Below are 17,512 nucleotides of genomic sequence, written 5' to 3'. Positions count from 1 at the left end.
GAGTTCGGTGCCGAGCAAAGTTTGCTGCGGGCGTGTATAATAAGCGGCGACCAGAAAAGGTAGCCGGGGGGGCTGAGGCTGAGGTCCGCTCATCAGGCTTGTTGTTCCACTGGGCATCTGCGACTGCGCCGCGCGCCGTGAGATCCATCGTTGATGGCCGGCACCCCACCACTCTCTCTCTCTCATCATCAAGCTCTCTCTGACTTGCCAGTCTGCCCTTTCTCTGTCTGCAGGCCGAGGCCCCCGGCCCACCACAGAATCGGGCGAGGGGCTGTGTCAGCTTCCTGCATGATGTAACTTCGTACAATGCCATGCCCTCAGAAGTGCATACTGGCAACCTACAAATCCAGTGGACGAAACACGGGCAAGGGTGTTGCAACAGGGCCCCGCTCGGCCAACGGACCGGCCCCCCATCCCCCCCCCCCCCTTCTGCCGATTGGAAGGGCGTCGCGTGGCTGGAGCGAGGGCGCCACGGCGTTGTTTGGCCCGACTTGCACCTGGGCGCATCTTGAAGACCGTGGATTCGTCAAGAAACACACATCCTACCCATGTATCGAGCACAAATTTGTGCTTCGTACGAAGAATTACTCCATAATCCGTATCCTAGCGGCTTGTCCGGACTCCGGACTGCAGAAAACCCCGCTTTGGCTTGGTCTTCTCACTCTTTTGACGCCTAGAAGCTACATGTTCCACGTCAAGAAAAATGCCTTGCCATGCGTCTTTGCTGGCCGCTGATCGCACTTTATTTCCGTTTCGGGGCATAATAAGCCAGCCAGCCAGCCGACCGGCCCGCCACCAGCCGCCGTCCGCTCCGCCTTGCCGGCACTCCACCGCGATGCAATCTGCTGTACCTTAAAATCACGTAGTCCGTACCGGCAGAGGGAAGTGCGTACATACGTAAGTCTCCCGTTGAAGCCCGGACGGTAATCCCGCCGAGTCGTGCTCTGAGCTAAACTTGATGCGCTCAACCTATGACGAAGCAAGCGGGCGAGGCGCACTTCCCAGAGCCGCCGAGGGCATCCCACTTGATCAAGAGACTCCCGCTGGCCCAATACATCCCGCGCGTCACGACGTACTGCTAGTGCATGGGTGACTGCTGGGCTGGCCCGCTGCCAGGACCTGCCTCACGCGCCTTGCTGTGGCTGGCTGCGACAAGAGCATTGCCCCATTGGGTGAAAACACTGCTGGCGTCTCTCGGTCGCGTTCCGACGACGACAACGACGACGACGATGACGACTGGAGAAAATCCACCATAACACGACAACGCTTTGTGCACCTCGCACCTCCTCCTCCTCCCCGTCTCTCCCGTAGACCTTGTGGGAACGGGGATGACAGGCCCTCTCGGAATGTGCGGCCTCTAACACCCCTGAATCATGAACGGCGTACGTATTTACGAAGTAGTACGGGCTACAGGGCATCGCCGCCCGTCGAGCCGCCGAGGTCTTATCGTGAGCTGGGCCTGGGCTCAACCCGGCGCCAACTCCTTGAATTTCCAATTGTTGGGAGGCCGCCCTCGTCATGCCCTGTCGGGTCAGCGACTCGCTTCCATCATAGGTTGCGTCCAACAGCACCCGCCCCGTTATCATTCGCTGGATTGCACAGAGGATGCAGTAGTAAAGGGGTCCCTCTCGGACGCGAGATGAGCCGTGGCAACGTCTGCAGCGTGCCTGATATTACGATGTAATTAGATCGTGGAAGATTACTGTACGTATTTGCGTCATAAGATCGCACGAGGCTCCTGAACACTCCCATGAACGGAGGTCTTTGGTCATGCTTTTCCTTCTTCAGGGCGCTCTTCCAACGCCATGGCATCAAAAATCCTATACATGCCTCTCTTGAGCAGAAAGAAGGCCTGCCGTCATCGTAGTCGTCGCTGTCTTGCCCATGTCCTTATTGTAACGGATGTTCTCGCCCCAGACCCCTAATCAAGCGAACCCGCCTAGACTCTCCATCGGTACGGATACCGTCGAGTTCCTATGGCAAGGGGCCTTCACCGCCGTCGGCGCCTGTGTCCTTACAGGCGGAGGATTGGCCCTGCTCGCTGGCGCGTCGCCGCAGGTGAGGTTGAGCGCCACGCCGCCCTCGGCTTTGAAGCCCGACAAGTCCTTGGCGCATCTCCACATCTGCTTGATGCTGAGCCGGCCCGTCCGCCGCGAAAAGGTAAACGTCGCCTTGTCGCCGAGGCCCTTGGCATCCGCGGGCACGCTGCAGCTATACTCTTGCTTGCCGTCGAAGAAGTCGGACGCCACATCGGTGGACTGCGCGCTGCAGTTGGCCCGGTACGCGACAGCGGCGTTGGCCAGCTGGAAGCTGATGGAGGCCGCGTTCGCCCCGTCGTCCGAGCTTTCTGAGGTGTCGCCGCCGCTGTTGGAGTCGTAGGAGGCGCTGAGGCCCAGATCGACCACGTCCCACTTTGTTGCCGATTGCGAGAGCGTGGTGCATGGCCCGATGGCTTGGGCTGCGGGCCGGCCGGCTGCCAGGCCGGCAGCGCAGAGGACCAAGGCCGCCGCGGCTGCGATGGGGCTGTGCATGGTGAATGGTAGCAGAGAGGGAAAGAGATGGAGTGGCACGAAAATGGACGCGGCGGCAGTGATGAACTAGATGTCACCTGAAAACGAGAGTGTACGCCGCTCCTGAACGAGTGTGAAGGGCGAACGCAATAATTGATGAACGAGTGTATGCAGACAACGATTGACTGCGGTGGGCGAGAACACACAAAGCATAGGCGCTTTCGTGCCCCCGAAGGACCCGGCGGCAGCGACTCCTTTTTTAATCAATAACGCTGGCTGCGCCCCTTGGCGAGGGATAGAGCGCGTCTAAAGCACTCGTGAGGAGATTGGGAGGGGTATGTCTCAGCTGAAGATGGCACGCACGGTCGTGGGGACGTTGGCGCCGACGCGTTTGGGATGCGACGCTGGGCAGCTGCGCGCGCCGGGTCACTTTATTCAACGGCTGCCACGAAGTACTATGGGATGGGTCGCCTGCATGAGGCAGTGCTGCGTGGTGCAATCGCAGGAACGCTTGAACACGCCCAAAATAAGAAAGAGTACGTCTTGGAACAAGGGTATCGAGTTGAGTTGCGTCGATTTGGTGCGTTCGTGCTGGCCCAGGAATCCGTAGTAACAGACCCCTGACTGCTGATGAGCTTGCGCGACCGATTGGCTTTTCACTCGGCCGAAGCACGCGCGACCGTGCGTCAGTCGGTATACTCGTCAATCGGTGGCTCTCTGCCAAACGGGTGATTGAATTTGAGCAGGCCGTTCAGGCCGCCAACCCAAGGATCATCATCCTCAGCCCTGATGACGCACGGAACGCCCCCGTGCCATTCCTCCCCGGGTCCAGCCCGCCCAACAAACTCGCCCTCGATGCGAATCTCGGATCCAGGCGACACGCCGGCGCACCGCTTCCCGTCAATGTTTAGGTCCAGCTCGCGGCCCCTATTTTTAGGGCTCATGCGCAGGCACACTCTTGTATCCAGCGGCAGCACGAGCGAGCGAAAGCTCAGGCTGCAAGGGCTAATCGGGGTGATGAGCAGCGACTTGACGAGCGGGTGCACGATGGGCCCGCCGGCGCTGAGGCTGTAGGCCGTCGAGCCCGTAGGCGTGCTGACCAAGATGCCGTCCGCCGTAGTCTCCGTCAGGAAGTGGCCGTTTTGATAGATGTCGATAATCGCCAGATGAGGGTGCGAGCCCCTGTGGACCGAGATTTCGTTGATTGCGCGAAGCGAAGGTGATTCCTCTTTGGTGCCGGCGATGCCGGACTTGGAATGACTGGCGAGGGTGTTTGATACCCGGTTGTTGATGTTGTTTCCCGAGCGGTCAAATATGTCGGCCTTGATGCGATGGCGAAGGAGGACCTTGGACGCTCTGCTGACTCCCAGACTCTTGCCCTTCATGCGATCCCAGCCGACGAGAGAAGACGAGGCAGCATCCTCACCGACAGTGTCCCAGTCGCCGCGAGGCACGGCTGCATCGTGGATGGCCACGCCGCTTCCACTCATGTACATCTCTCTCCAGGCCTTCTTGTGCTCACTGAAGCTCCACTCGCCGAGGAAGCCCAGGGTGCCCATGCTAAAGGACAGGATCGGGGGCACAGAGCCATGCAGCTTGAAGAGGCTAGCGGCTCTCAAGACGGTTCCATCACCGCCAAATGTGGCGATCACGTCGACCTTGTCGGCAATGTTGGATCGGGTGTCGGACACGTAAACGGGGAAGCTGAGCTGGTCTTGGATCGAGTCGGCGATCCGGGGCTCGACAATTATGTTGACGTCGGGGTACTCGCCGCGGATGTATTTCGCAAACTTGAGGACCGACTTGGAAACGTCCGGGGCGTACAGCTTCTGGACCAAGAGCAGGTTCCGGGGCGGGCGTGGCCACCTGAGGGACAGGAGAGAAGAGCCCGGCTTCGTGCTCTGCAGATAGCGCGGCACGGTCCGATCCGGAAGTTCGGCAGCACTGCGCAGTTCCGCAAGCCCCAGGGATTGGGTTGTGGAAAGGGGTCGCGGCTGCAGGAGCGACACGGCGCTGACCCGGCATCGTGAGGCCTGTCGTGGCCGCGCCGCGAGGATTAGCGGCTGCCAAAGGCGGCGATGGCTAGGCATGCTGAAAGCCGAGCGTCACTTTTCGACCATGATGCCTCAGTGCGAAGCCTACGTGGAGAAAGTAGGCCGGCCAACTGCAAATGCGAGGCGAAAGGGCCAGTAAGAGTATGGACTGGCTGGTGTGCCGTGATCTTGAAGAAAGTCTGGTGTTGAGCTCCTGCCGTCAGCTGTCCTAATGCTAAACTGGCATGACTCCGGGCGGCGGCATGGCACCTCCACCCAGCCTGACCGCCTGCCTCATACAGCATCGATCTATAAATTTGGCATGGCGGGGGCCGCCGTTGACACCTGCGCTTGCAACTGTTTTTTATAGCTTGGTTAGTAACGTTCGGTAAGTGCCTAAGTACCTAGGCCAGTACTTAAGTACTGTAGTACGTTAGGTACCTATGCTGCATCATTCACACGATCCTCAATTTCACATTGAAGAGTTCTCCATCCTGCAGTGATAATGTAAGCTGTTGTCCAGTGCGGGGCTGCTTCATCGGGCCCAGGGGAACTTCGGCACGTCTTGTCCGGAGTAGCGATCGGTTGCGGTACGAAGTACGAAGCACTGGGCTGCCCCTCCCTACCTTACGTTCCCAAAGCGCCGGGCCCGCAGCACGGGATAGGGGGGCTTGAGGCACCAACAGGGTGTCCCCGCAGGAGCTTACAGCGCGCTGCGTCCCATTGGCAGCCTGCTGCATCAGCTGAGGCGCGCACTGGCAGAAACCCGACGTCCAGGGCTGGATGTCGTCACATGCTCGATTGGCGGGATACGGACGAACTGACGGATAGTCACCGCCCGTCGGCTTCACGACCCGACCCTACCTTCGTCCAAGGTGAGCCGATCAGGTGCACTCGCTACCCGCAGGCACCACCTGATCGCTGCCGCGCGAGTCATTTACGGGTTTGCATCAACTACCTGACCCGGCCGTCTTTGAGATCTTAATTCGTCAGACTTGGTCGCCCCAGGAATCGCCCTCTTGCGCAAACTCCCGCGTCCCGGGCGAGGGCCATCGCACAAAGAGACGAAACTCAGCGACGACAAACAGTCACGACCGACGCGCGCGGGTTCTGTTCTGCCGTCTACCTAGACGTCACAACCACCCCTCATGGCCGACGGAAAGCATCCCGGCGCATCCGGGCCCGACCTTGCAGCGGGGGTGAACGATCGTGACGTGTTGCAGAGCAGCGAGAAGCGCGTTGCACATCCCTCGGGGAAAGAGGGCTACGGCCGCCTTGCTCAAGTCCTCCGCGGGCTTGCATTTGCCGTCTACTTTACCTCGTGTTGTTTGGCGTAAGTCGTTCCCTACGCCGCCAGGCCCTTAAGCTGGTCGTTGTTTCTCAGCCAGATATCGACTAACAGGTGGCCCTGGCCCCTCGCAGAATCGTTGTGACGCAGTTTATCGGCGCGCCGTTGTACTTCATCAACCGCGAGTGGTTCTATGCGTACATGGCCATGACCAAGCGCTCCTTTGCGCTGACGACGACGGCCATGACCCAGATATGGGGCCCGACCACGGTTCGAATCAGTGGCGACGAATCTGTTGCCGGCCAAATCAAGTCAACCGGCGACGGAGGAGTACAGTTCTCGTTCCCCGAGCGCCTAGTTCTCATTGCCAACCATCAGGTACGCCAGACTGACCGGGTTGAGGGGAGGTGGATATGCGCAGCCTGAAAAGCGATTAGAAGCGTCTCGCAGCCGTGAAAGGGGGTCAGCTGACAATCTCGATGCGACACCCAGATCTATACTGACTGGCTGTATCTCTGGTGGATTGGCTATGTCAACCAACCGGCGATGCACGGGCATCTCTACATAATCTTGAAAGAATCGCTGCGATACATACCGTTCATCGGCACGGGCATGATGTTTTATGGGTTCATCTTCATGTCGAGGAAGATGGCGACGGACCAGCCGCGGCTGGCGTACCGACTCAACAAGCTGAAGCAGAAGAAGACCAGCCCCAATGGAAAGACGTATCTGGATCCCATGTGGCTGCTGCTCTTCCCGGAGGGAACAAACCTCTCGGGCAACGGTCGGCGGAAATCCAGGCAGTGGGCTGAAAAGAACGGTCTGAAGGATCCCGAGCATGTGATGCTGCCGCGCAGCACCGGAAGCTTTTTTTGCCTCAACGAGCTCCGGGGCACCGTGGATTATGTGTACGACTGCACGGTGGCGTACGAAGGCATCCCGTAAGTTGCCGGTTGACGTGATAAGCTTGCCGGCATCGAACACGCTGGACACGTTTGCTGACAAGGGCACCGATAGCCGAGGCAAGTATGGCGAGGAGATTTTCGGACTCTCGAGCACATATTTTCAGGGCCGGCCACCAAAATCTATCAACCTTTACTGGCGAAGGTTTCGCATGTCTGAGATTCCGCTCGACGACCAGAAGAAATTCGACCTGTGGCTACGCGAGCAGTGGTACAAGAAGGACGAACTCATGGAAGAGTACTTGAAGACTTCGCGCTTTCCTCCCATGGCTGGGGCGGAAGCTGGCTTTGTCGAAACCTCGGTTCGGACTCGTCACCCCTGGGAGATCCTGCAGGTGTTTACTGTCGTGGGACTCTGCGGCCTCATTTGGAATAACGTTAGGAGGCTCTTTCATGCAGCTTCCAAGGGCCTCGGCTTCTAGCCGCGACACCAGGTCAACAATACAGGGCCAGTTGTTCATGCAGGCCGGTGGCCGAGGATCTACAGCGAGGGTTTTTGGACGGGCGTTGAGTCGTTCCTGGCGTTGATGGCGCGGCTGTCACTTTGGCTCGGTAGCCAGTAAGAGGTGGTTTTGCAAAAGGTCACTAAGCGCAAAGATTAATGCTAGAATCAAAGATGCATTCTCATTCGCAAGCCGAGAGCATGGCAAGGCCGAGCCCATGAGGATCCTTTGAGATTAGCCGGCCTGAGCTGCACGCGACAAGCCTGCAGAGAGGCTCCGGCTAGTCCAATAGCTTGCCAGATAAGGCCAGGATCTCGTGGCCACGGGGGCTCGGAGCAGGGCTGGCGGCAGGTCAACGGCGGGCCAAGTGGCACAACACGACGGTGCAGCGAGCAACGACGGAAGTCGGAGGTGGCTTGGCCTGGGGCGTGTTTTTATGCATACCGTAAGGTTTTCGTCTCCCGCGCGTGCGCTAGTTGCCTTGTCTTGCGCTTAGAACCAACCCTCCATCCGCGACGCGTCTCTCCCCACCGCTTGGCAGTCTGGTCTGGTCTGGTCTGGGTCTGGGAACTCTGGCGTGGCAGGGATGAAGACGACGACGTCAAGGACGGGTGGACGGACGGGAGGAGCACCACCATCCTTCCAAGGCACGAATCCGGGGTGTCTGGCCAATGGGTGGCCAATGTTGTCTCGCCGATGCCGAGGCATCGATGAACGGGGACCCAGGAGCGGCGAGCCAAGCCTGGGGCTGAATTGGAGGAGCTACAGGGCCACGCGATGGGATGGGGATCAGTTGATTGAGGGCGCGGCGGCGGTTGGCCCGTAGCGACGGGGAGAAGGTGGGGGGAGTTCACCGCGACGATCCTTCAGCCTTTCTCTCCGGGCAGCTTGGGTTTTCAGGGAAGCTGGTACTAGGTATTTCATCATCGTCAAAAGATGCAGTCGAAGATGCTCTTCCCGGGACCGGGCGATGCGAACGAGATGCCTGCGCACATACACACTTCGTACCGAGTAAGTAAGAAGCACATGAATGCCTACGAAGTATGCTTATCAGCGGCTCTCTGATCTTTGGGGACCCGTTCTAACGAAGCCCCTTTGGTCATGGACAAGGGCTCCCTCTCGTGTGAAAGACCCTTCCTTGCCTGGTCTCAGAGTCAGCTTCAGCCTGCCAAGAGGCTTCGCATGACATGGGCCATGGCATCCCGGCGCAGCGAGCCGTTGGGTCTTCCTGAGCACGATGCGTGCACTGTCTCTCTTCGCCGCAACATTCTTGTCCTGCGTACCACCAGCGTGCCCCCCCCCCCCCCCCCCCCCCCGCGGACAGCGGGCGCCAAGCTCAAAGTATCTCCCCTAACCCTTTTCCCGCCAGTAGGTAGTTAACTATCGTGTGTGGCACAAGTGGCAGTCCAACGGCGCCCCCTCCCCCTCCTCTCGCCGAGACCATGTCGAAACAGGACAACTCGCCCGCGGTCCCCCGCAAAATTACCATCGTTAGTGGCTGATCGCGGCATGCGTAGCTGGGCGCCACCCCGGATTTTAAACTCCCGAGTGCAGGCAGACACACACTCACCAATAACTGCCTCTCTCTCTCCACGGTGGCTTGTTCCCCGCAGGTGGCGGGAGGCAGGATGGCAGGCAAGCCATTGATGGACTGCTTGGGCGGCCCACTGAGTCTTGGACTCAGACATCACATACACCTCCACATCCACAAAAGACAGCCAAGGACTCCATCATCATCTCGACTCGTAGATACCTTCAACAGCCAACCGAGGTAGGATCCACTCAAAGGAGGTCGAGGCTCGCTGGGCGACTACGTACTACGAAGTATACACAGGCCGGGGGGATGTGGTCTATGCCCTCTCGAACCTTGCTTGCATGCTACGTGCGTTGCTCGCGCCTCCCGGTCAGTCCCACGTTCCACACGCTTAGCTTTGTCAATACATTGGTCTAACTGTACGGTCCGTCGTCCGTGTCGGTTAATTCCCAGTCAACCGGTAAAACTGCAAACTAGACAGCTACTGCCACAAAGTATATATCTGCCCTGTTGTCCCACCAGGTGTTGAGGCTCTTGTTGCCCCCGTTGTGCCAAACTTCATCCATCCCATACGTCATCTCCCAGTTGTGCGCTTGACTCTCCCGCCCCATCTCAAAGGACCAGAGCAATCTCGTCGCGGTCTGCAACCGTGTCAACCCTCTCCCGGGGAACATATCTCGCCGCTCCCAAGACGAACGCTTTCCGTCATGGAGGCGAGAGGAGCCGCCCACGGTGACCATGTAGACCAGGAGAAGCAGGTCATCGAGTTCGCCCACGTTGACTCTGCCAAGGACCACGTCGACAATGACGTGGGAAAGGTCGAAACCCAAGAGGAATTCACTCCCGCGGAGCAGCGCAAGATCATTCGGCGCATCGACCGCCGTCTCGTCGTGACCGTCGGTGCCATGTACTGCGTCAGCCTCATGGATCGCACCAACATGAGTGCCGCCAACATTGCGGGCATGGGCGTGGAGCTCGACCTCCATGGATACCGATACGTGAGTATCGTCTCGTTCCACCATAATCAATCCACTGTGCATATTTAGACACATGGCTGACCGCAAACGGCCTCTCTCGGCAGAACATTGCGAACCTCGTCTTTTTCATCCCCTACATCATTTTCCAGCCGCCTTCGACCGTTCTCGTCCGGAAGCTGGGCCCGCGCATTCACCTGGCGGCTATCACCCTCTTTTGGGGCGCCGTCATGATTGGCATGGGCTTCGTCAAGGACTTCCCTCAACTCGCTGGCCTCCGAGTGATTCTCGGTTTTCTCGAGGCAGGCTTCTTCCCTAGCTGCGTCTACTTGCTAAGCACGTGGTACACCCGGTGTAAGTCTTGGCAACAAAGCCTTGCATTACATTACATTGGCATATACACACACGGCAAGGAGCTGACCCGCGTTCTCGCGCGTCAGACGAGGTCGGCAAACGTTATTCGCTCTTCTATCTGCTCGGCTGTGTTGCGTCGGCATTTTCAGGCATCCTGGCCTATGGGGTATGTTCCTGAGCGGTTGTGGTCTCTAAACTGTAACCTCGCAATCATCAACTAAACAGCCAACAACAGCTCATGCAATTGAACGGCCGTGAAAATCTCACTGGCTGGCGGTGGATCTTCATCATCGAGGGTGCCCTCACATGCGCCCTAGCCGTGGCCAGCTACTGGCTGCTGGTCGACTTCCCAGACTCGAAAAGGAAGTCTTGGAGCTTCTTGGGCCAGCGCGAGCGCCAATGGGTTATTGACCGCATCCAGCGAGACCGTGGCGACTCTAAGGTGCCGCCCTTCAACATGCGAAAGTTCCTGGGCGGCGGCGCCGACTGGAAGATTTGGGCCTACGCCATGATCTTCTTCAACACCACGACCCTTGCGTACGCCCTGGCGTACACCCTGCCCATCATCCTTATGGGCAACATGGGGTTCAGCGTGGGCGAGTCCCAGTGTCTCGTGGCGCCACCGTACGCGTTTGCCGGCATCGTCATGTTCCTCACCGGGTACTACGGCGACAGGTTTCGCTTCCGCGGGCCCATCATCATCTTCAACATGGTCCTCTGCCTCGTCGGCCTGCCCATCATGGGATGGCACAAGGACGCGGCCGTGCGATACTTCGGCGTCTTCCTCGTCACGGCTGGTGCCAACAGCAACATCCCGGCGACCATGGCCTACCAGGCCAACAATGTCCGCGGGCAGTGGAAGAGAGCCTTTTGCAGCGCTACGCTCGTTGGTTTTGGCGGGATTGGTGGCATCGTCGGCAGCTTGGTTTTCCGCGACCAGGATAAGCTCACGGGCTACAAGCCTGGCATGTATACCTGCATCGCCTGCTCGTTCCTGACCATCATTCTCGTCATTGCCTGTGACCTGGACTTCCGGAGGCTGAACAAGCTGGCGGACCAGGGTCAGAGGACCTTGGAGTCTCATGACGTAAGTGCCTGCTGCGCCGACGGGTATGATCGTGACGGGTTTGCTAACTCAACTGTAGGAGAATGCCTCAGACGACTTCCGGTACACGTACTAATGTTACGTCACAGAATGACAATCAGTCAATATTTTTATGTCCAATGATGGATGCCTTAGTGCTTCGTGGTGATGATGATATGATGGACGTGATGCCAAGGCCCGTGGCCAATTCGTTGCGTAGGATGCCCACCGGCGACGAGACGGCTTCAGTGACCTATTAAACATGCACCGCTTACATCACTTCCTTGAAGAGAGGCCAAGGCTGGTATATGATAAACGCAACATGTTGAGACTGGATGCTTTGTCCTCGCATACAGCAGCGCTCAGACACAGCGTTCATCGTGGTTCACGATGGTGTTATAATGCGATCAGCACAGAATCAAGCTTTCGGCAGCACCCACGTCGTCACCGCCCTAGCGTACGCTCTGCCATTCCACTTGCCGTCACTCTCGGTCCCCAGCTGCACCCAAATGTCGTGGTCGTATCTGTTTTGTATCACAACCGTGCGCGTCCCGTCCGGGTTCAGCGTTGCTACCGACTCGATGCCCGTGCCATCGTCAAAGAGGTAGCTGCCCGTGCCGGCGAGCGCGCGGCCGCCCTTGGGCATGAAGCGGCTGAACTGCCCCATCATGTAGTAATCAATCTCCTTCTTGTACGAGCCGCCGTTGGGGTCCACCGTCACCAGCCCCGTGCAGATGCCGCACGCGTCGCCGCCGCTGATGACGGGCCCGCCGCCGGTGAAGGTACCGAGCGCCCATGCGATGATGCCATTGGCCCAGTTTTGGAGCGGCATCAGCGCGAAGCTGGACGAGTGCACCCAGTCGGTTGTGCCCACGGCCGTCCAGCACTCAGTCATGTACTGTTCACGGTCCGGGAACTGGTCATGGAAGCGAGACAGAGGCTGCCAGTTCGCCGGGTCATTGCCCGAGTAGCAGTGCCACGCGGCCGCCTGTACCGTGTCCTTGCCGTTCATGTTCACGACGGTCTCAGGGTAGTCATAGTCCTCTGCTTTGCCGTTAGCAGCGCTCCTGCAATCCTAGCCTCAACGACGGGGACACTCACGCGTGTTGTGGTCAAAGGCCCAGACTTGCGTATTCAGTCCCGCCTTCTTGATGGCCGGCCCAACATTGTCCCGAATCAACGCGCCAGACTCGTCTGCGAAGATGTACATGGTAGGCATTTTGGCGCGGCTATTGAGCGGTTCGTTCTGAATGGTGATGGCGTCGATGTGCGCGCCACCCTGCTCGTACGCCTGCAGGTACTTGACAAAGTATTGCGCGTAGGCGTCGACGTACTGGTGGTCGAGGTTGTTGTTCGTCGTGGTCCCTGTGATGACCCCGTCGAGCTGCATCCAACCTGGCGGCGCCCACGGCGAGCCAAGGATGGTCAAGTCGGGCTGCAGGCGGCGCATTTCGGCTAGCATTGAGACCATGGCGTCGCCGCGGTCGCCAAGGTTGAAGCCCGAGAGCCCCGTGTCCGGCTTGCCGCCGTTGTCGTCGTAGGAGTACGCCGGGTCCGCCGACAGGTCGGAGCTAGCGACGGTGTGGCGCATGAGGTTGAAGTTGAGCCCGTCCGGGCCCATGAGGTCTTTGAGCAGCGCGCTGCGTTGGTCCGCCGGCAGCTTGTTCAAGGCCGTGACAGTGCCGTCGGTCACACACGCGCCAAAGCCCTTGATGGTCTGTCGCAGGCCCGTCTTGTCCGCTATCGTCAGGTCCCACGTGTCGAGTCCGGGATTGCTCCCGCCCAGAGACGGTGCGTCCACCTGACTGAGCTTGTACTTGCCATCGGCTGACGAGCTGCACGCCGAGGCACCGGCGCGGCGGTCGAGCGAGGCAAGTATGCTCGTAGCTTGGAGTATGAGAAGCGACACAAGCATAATGACTGACTTCATGTATCTGTGACTGTTTTACTGGTCGGCGTCTGTTGTTGGGGTTGATCCGCCAACGCACGACTTATACGTCGCGGATCTCAGATCGATGCCATCGTCATTGCCGGCCGCGAGCTAAATGCTGACAGCGCGGCACTCCACACGCCAATCGGCCCGTCCGTCGGGGTGAGCGACCACGCCATCGTCTGGCCACATCAATCCGTATGGTGGGTATTGGGTGACGCGCAAGGATTTTGCAGGATTCTTGCCGCAACTCCCCGCTCAGTTTGCAATGTGTGTGACGACAGCCAGCTCCTCTCGTCAATGGTAAAGTCCGGTCGAAAAGCCGGCTGGCTGGTGTACCTCTGTGGTAATACCGGGCCCTAGCTCACACTTAGCTGAGATCGCTGTGATCGCCCGGCTGTGAAGGACCAAACGCCATACGTATTGCGCCTTGAGGTGGCAAGTCGTGGCTTTGGACTCTAGGTAAATCATCTTCCAACGTGCTTTGAGAGTTACTTGAACAAACAAATGAGTTCGTCGCACATCAGCCACCGCCCTATCACGACCCTCAGGAAGCAGAGAAGCTCGCTGCTTCATACTGCAGTGGAGGACGTCATGTTGCAGGGGAGCCCCGCGATGCCTTGCGGTCGCTTAGCCACTTTCGGCGCTCGTCCGAGATCTGAGACAAGCGGCGGGACGAGTTTGTCCGTCAACCAGGAACGACCGACGACTTCACTGCGTAGCGGGAGACAAATGATGAGCCTACTCGCGTGTTGTATTGCTAGTAGGCTGGTCTGTTTGGCCGCGCGATCCCTGGAATCGCCGCAGCCGAGTCTGCGCGCACCACCCGCTCGACTTGTGGCGTCTGGGGTGGTCCTCTTACCCTCGCTGGGCGACACTCCCCAGACTCCCGTGCGGGAGGGCCGTCAACTGCCGAGCGCCGTGAGGGCGTCGCGAAGGGCCGAATGCGCTTCTTTGCCTAAAGGCGCTTGCCGACGCGCCATGACACGTTCCATCGACGCCTTGGCATGGGGCGGGCATAGATGTCGCGCTCGAAAAGTCGCTGCGTGGTCATTGTCTGCTTGCCCAGGTAGTTTACAGCGCACCGCCAAATACGTCGTCGCCATCCACTTTGCGCCGCTTCACATCCCGCAAGTCTTCGCCGAACATCGCCGACTCTGCTGGTGTTGGTTTCTTAGGCTTCGCGGCCTGCTCCCGGCGCGCTCGCTGCAGCGCCACTAGATCCGCGCGGTCGGGGTCGCGGCATTTTTGCAGCTTCTTGCGCAGAGGCTTCATTGACTTTATAATTTCGGGCTGCTTGAGTTAGTATTTTCGTGGTTGGGTAGGGCCGAAAGGGGGAACGGCCATACAGTGCCCCAGTACTCCGTCATCCGCTCTGGCGGCTCGTCTTCGAGCATTGCACGGCAGTCCTCCACCGCCGTAAGTATCTTCTCGTGCATATCAGTGTTTGCGGCGACCGGCGAGTTGTCGTCATGCGGTGTCTCTGGCTTGGGCAGCAAAATGTCCACCAACCCCGAGTCCACCATGAGGAGCGCCGCCATCATAATCTGACTTGGCGTAAAGTGAAAGTACACGTCTGTGACGAGAGCGCTGAACTTAAGAATCTCGCGCGCCCGTGCGTGCGCCTTGTTGACGCGAGCTTCCTCGTCAGGCAGCCGTCTTCGCAGCTCCAGAATGGCGCCCTCGAGCGCCCGGAATGGGTGGCGCACATCGAAGGCAAAGCGAATGCCCTGGCATAGCAGAAACTCGCCTGCCAGAATTTGTTCGCTCGTCGTGTTGGGGAACTTCTCGGCCAGCTTTCCAAGCCGCATGTAGAAGCCCTCGGCCTTGCAACCAAAGAAAAGCGACGTCTTGAGCAGCTCTGTCGGCGGGTAAGTCATGACCGAGTTGGTGATGTAGAAGCGGCGCAGAAACATGGCTGCTGTCGAGCGGATCTCGGTCGGTAGCTCGCAAAACTGCGCGGCACGAATCAGCTCTACGGTGAAGAACTTGACGAGCCGCGCTTCTTCGTCGGTGGTTAGGAACTCGGGCGTCGGCGTCAGGCGAGCCGTGATCTGCTGCTTGGCCAGCGAATTGGTCTTTTCGCGGAGGTCTTGCAGGTTCGCTGGCGCGAACGACCAGAGCCGAAACTGGCTGGACTGGCGATACCGCTCGTCCTCGGTCGCCATGGCTGTGACGTGACGTTGCCGCCTCGCTGGCGATGCTGAGTGTGGGCCAAACGTGATTCAAGCCGACTGCTGCTCCAGTGCTGGAGCTCTGCGAAGTAGCTTGTAGCTCCCGCCTTGGCGGCTGCACGTGACCCACCTACCAACCTCAGCGCACCGTTCAAAGCCACGCACGACAAGCACAACAGTATTACAAGGTGACAATACAACTACACAATCTTATACGCCCAATGAAATGTTTTGAAAATGCCTACATACTTGTTCGAAAGGATTCACGCACGGCCCAAGCCATCACATAACGCCGTGTGATCAACACTATTACCCCCCTAAACGCCTGACCCTCATTTGTAGCCTTGTGGTCCTCTCTACGTACGTGAGTCTCGTCCCACCAATTCCTCCCTAGTAGCCCAAGTTGACCCTGCGTGCCGGCACCGGGGGTGGTGGCGGCTTTGTCGCCCTGTTGACTGGTGGCGGCGGTGGGGGGGCCTTTTTGACCAGGCCGCTATGCGCGCGCGTGAAACTGTCGTAGCTCGTTGTCGAGCTGGCGCTACGGTTACCCCAACCGGGACTAACACCGTCGCTGCCCACCGACTCATCGTCGGTGAAGACGTCTTCTCCTCTGCCGTATGTGGCCGTGTCTGTTGGATTTCGTGCCAGCGCTGGCGTCCTGTTGGAGCCCGACACGCTTCGAGGCCCGTACGTCGAGGCCCGTGCCATGGACGGCCTAGGCGGTTGTTGAGGTGGGGGCTGAGCGGGCAGGACTTGCAGGCGCGTCTTCAAGCGTGCGGGCATCGGTGGTGCGTCGTCGTCGTCCCGAGCGTTCGCGGATTGCCACGAGCGAGCCGTGTTGGAGCGCGTGCGAGGGACAAAGCTCTCTCGCGGGGGAGACGCGGCTACGGGGCTCAGGTTGGCAAGTGACTGGCGGGCGCGACGTAGCTCATCGACGGCCCTCTCGTGATAGTTGAGCTCCGCCTCGACCAGCGACGACAGGGCGGCGATGTTTTCCGTCTCGGTATCCTTGATGTCTTGCATCCGTCGGAGCACGTCCTCACTCGAGTCGTCAAACTTGGTCTTGCACACACGCATCTCCTCTTCCACGCGGAAGTCGTCGCGCTTGGCCTTGTGCATCTTAGCCATGCTGGCGTCGTAGGCGAGGCGTCGGCTCTCGAGCTTCTTGCGGGCGGCCTGGTACTCCTTCATCATGGCGACGCCGCGTTCGACGTGCTCCAGCCAGCTCGCGGTGAAGTCCTCGATATAGTTGCTGTGCAGGTCGGCGATGCGCTCGTTCGCGCGGCCGACATGGGCGAGGCAGTTGCCGTACTCCGAGTCCGGCTCAAAGTCGTTGGCGTGCACCGTCATGGAGCGGCCGAGTAGTGTATTGGGCAGGCTGCGGCCCTTGTCCTCGAGGGCGTCGCAGCGTCGCGTTGCCCACTTGACGTAGATGGAAGCTGACTTTTGGAGACTCTCCATGCCTGCGGTGTTTGGTTAGCTATACCCCGGGCTGCATCGATTGAGAGGGCGGCGTACCGCTCTGCCGTGAGGCCATCTCCGCCTCAAGCATCTGAAACTCGTCCGACTGAGACGTCTTGTCGGCGCCCATCTTCTCGCCGGCCCACTGACGGGCGCGGCCAATCTTCTTGGTGAATGTCATTGTCGCTGCGGTCGACGATTTTGCGGCGTAGAGACAGAGTGAGAGAGGAGAGGAGAAGAGCGATGAGGGGTGGTGAACTCGGCCAGGAGGCCGCGGCGGTGGCGGGAGTGGCAGGTGTTTGTTGATATTCGTCTGCAGCGAACGTGGCCAGGAAACAGAATCCTCGGGTGCTGTAACTTTGTCCTTTGTAGCGTCAAACTTTAAGGTTGTCGTGCAGAAAATGACGAGCGGCGATGGAAAGCCAAACGAGTGACAGTGACGACGAGTGGCGCTCGACAAAAAGGGAGACGAGGTCGGGAGCGGAGGTGCCAACAGTTCCAACAAAATGGGTTGGAGGTTGGGAGAGTGGCCAGGGAAGGCCAGGCCAGGGCATTCCAGGATCGGCAAGTGATGCAGCCATGCCGCACGCGGGCAGGTGGCAGGGGGGATGAGGGGGGATGAGGTGACATGCCGCCCAATCCCCTGGGTGACACCGAGCCACTGTGGAGCGCCCGGAAAACCGCCACCGATCAGGGACCGCTTGCGCGCAGGTGCACTGGACTGGCAACTGGCGCTGGCAAGTCTGGGTTCCATTGGACTTGTTG

The 17,512-nt window shown here is 59.2% G+C and overlaps 7 protein-coding genes across 8 annotated transcripts; 2 read left to right on the top strand and 5 right to left on the bottom strand.

Moving 5' to 3' along the window:
* Positions 1–1,925: 1,925 nt before the first annotated feature.
* JDV02_004071 (uncharacterized protein) lies at positions 1,926–2,531 on the bottom strand (the record flags this gene model as incomplete). The annotated part of the gene is made up of 1 exon (XM_047985254.1): positions 1,926–2,531. One exon carries the CDS (start codon positions 2,529–2,531, stop codon positions 1,926–1,928), a length of 606 nt encoding a protein of 201 aa, XP_047841231.1.
* Positions 2,532–3,196: 665 nt separating this feature from the next.
* Positions 3,197–4,600, bottom strand: POS5 (NADH kinase; the record flags this gene model as incomplete). The annotated part of the gene is made up of 1 exon (XM_047985253.1): positions 3,197–4,600. One exon carries the CDS (start codon positions 4,598–4,600, stop codon positions 3,197–3,199), a length of 1,404 nt encoding a protein of 467 aa, XP_047841230.1.
* Positions 4,601–5,691: 1,091 nt separating this feature from the next.
* Positions 5,692–7,215, top strand: JDV02_004069 (uncharacterized protein; the record flags this gene model as incomplete). The annotated part of the gene is made up of 4 exons (XM_047985252.1): positions 5,692–5,876; positions 5,966–6,209; positions 6,324–6,772; positions 6,849–7,215. 4 exons carry the CDS (start codon positions 5,692–5,694, stop codon positions 7,213–7,215), a joined length of 1,245 nt encoding a protein of 414 aa, XP_047841229.1.
* A 2,262-nt stretch (positions 7,216–9,477) lies between these two features.
* On the top strand, positions 9,478–11,279 carry JDV02_004068 (uncharacterized protein; the record flags this gene model as incomplete). The annotated part of the gene is made up of 5 exons (XM_047985251.1): positions 9,478–9,768; positions 9,852–10,098; positions 10,185–10,264; positions 10,334–11,185; positions 11,244–11,279. The coding sequence occupies 5 exons, from the start codon at positions 9,478–9,480 to the stop codon at positions 11,277–11,279; spliced, it is 1,506 nt and encodes a 501-aa protein (XP_047841228.1).
* Positions 11,280–11,600: 321 nt separating this feature from the next.
* Positions 11,601–13,097, bottom strand: JDV02_004067 (Glucan endo-1,6-beta-glucosidase; the record flags this gene model as incomplete). The annotated part of the gene is made up of 2 exons (XM_047985250.1): positions 11,601–12,226; positions 12,284–13,097. 2 exons carry the CDS (start codon positions 13,095–13,097, stop codon positions 11,601–11,603), a joined length of 1,440 nt encoding a protein of 479 aa, XP_047841227.1.
* Positions 13,098–13,132: 35 nt separating this feature from the next.
* On the bottom strand, positions 13,133–15,320 carry JDV02_004066 (uncharacterized protein). Of its 2 annotated transcripts, XM_047985248.1 has the most exons (3): positions 14,462–15,320; positions 13,533–14,405; positions 13,133–13,471 (listed from the first exon to the last, which is right to left on the bottom strand). In XM_047985248.1, the coding sequence occupies exons 1-2, from the start codon at positions 15,278–15,280 to the stop codon at positions 14,187–14,189; spliced, it is 1,038 nt and encodes a 345-aa protein (XP_047841225.1). In that variant the 5' UTR covers positions 15,281–15,320; the 3' UTR covers positions 13,133–13,471; positions 13,533–14,186. The 2 variants fall into 2 exon arrangements, with proteins under 2 accessions (XP_047841225.1, XP_047841226.1); XM_047985249.1 differs by having other exon boundaries at positions 13,133–15,320.
* A 161-nt stretch (positions 15,321–15,481) lies between these two features.
* JDV02_004065 (uncharacterized protein) lies at positions 15,482–17,287 on the bottom strand. The gene is made up of 2 exons (XM_047985247.1): positions 16,805–17,287; positions 15,482–16,749 (listed from the first exon to the last, which is right to left on the bottom strand). The coding sequence occupies exons 1-2, from the start codon at positions 16,926–16,928 to the stop codon at positions 15,677–15,679; spliced, it is 1,197 nt and encodes a 398-aa protein (XP_047841224.1). The 5' UTR covers positions 16,929–17,287; the 3' UTR covers positions 15,482–15,676.
* Between the last annotated feature and the right edge of the window lie 225 nt (positions 17,288–17,512).

The sequence above is a fragment of the Purpureocillium takamizusanense genome, chromosome 3 (assembly GCF_022605165.1).
Source record: "Purpureocillium takamizusanense chromosome 3, complete sequence".
Classification (NCBI taxonomy): domain Eukaryota; kingdom Fungi; phylum Ascomycota; class Sordariomycetes; order Hypocreales; family Ophiocordycipitaceae; genus Purpureocillium; species Purpureocillium takamizusanense.
This window is presented reverse-complemented; position numbering and strand designations above follow the sequence as displayed.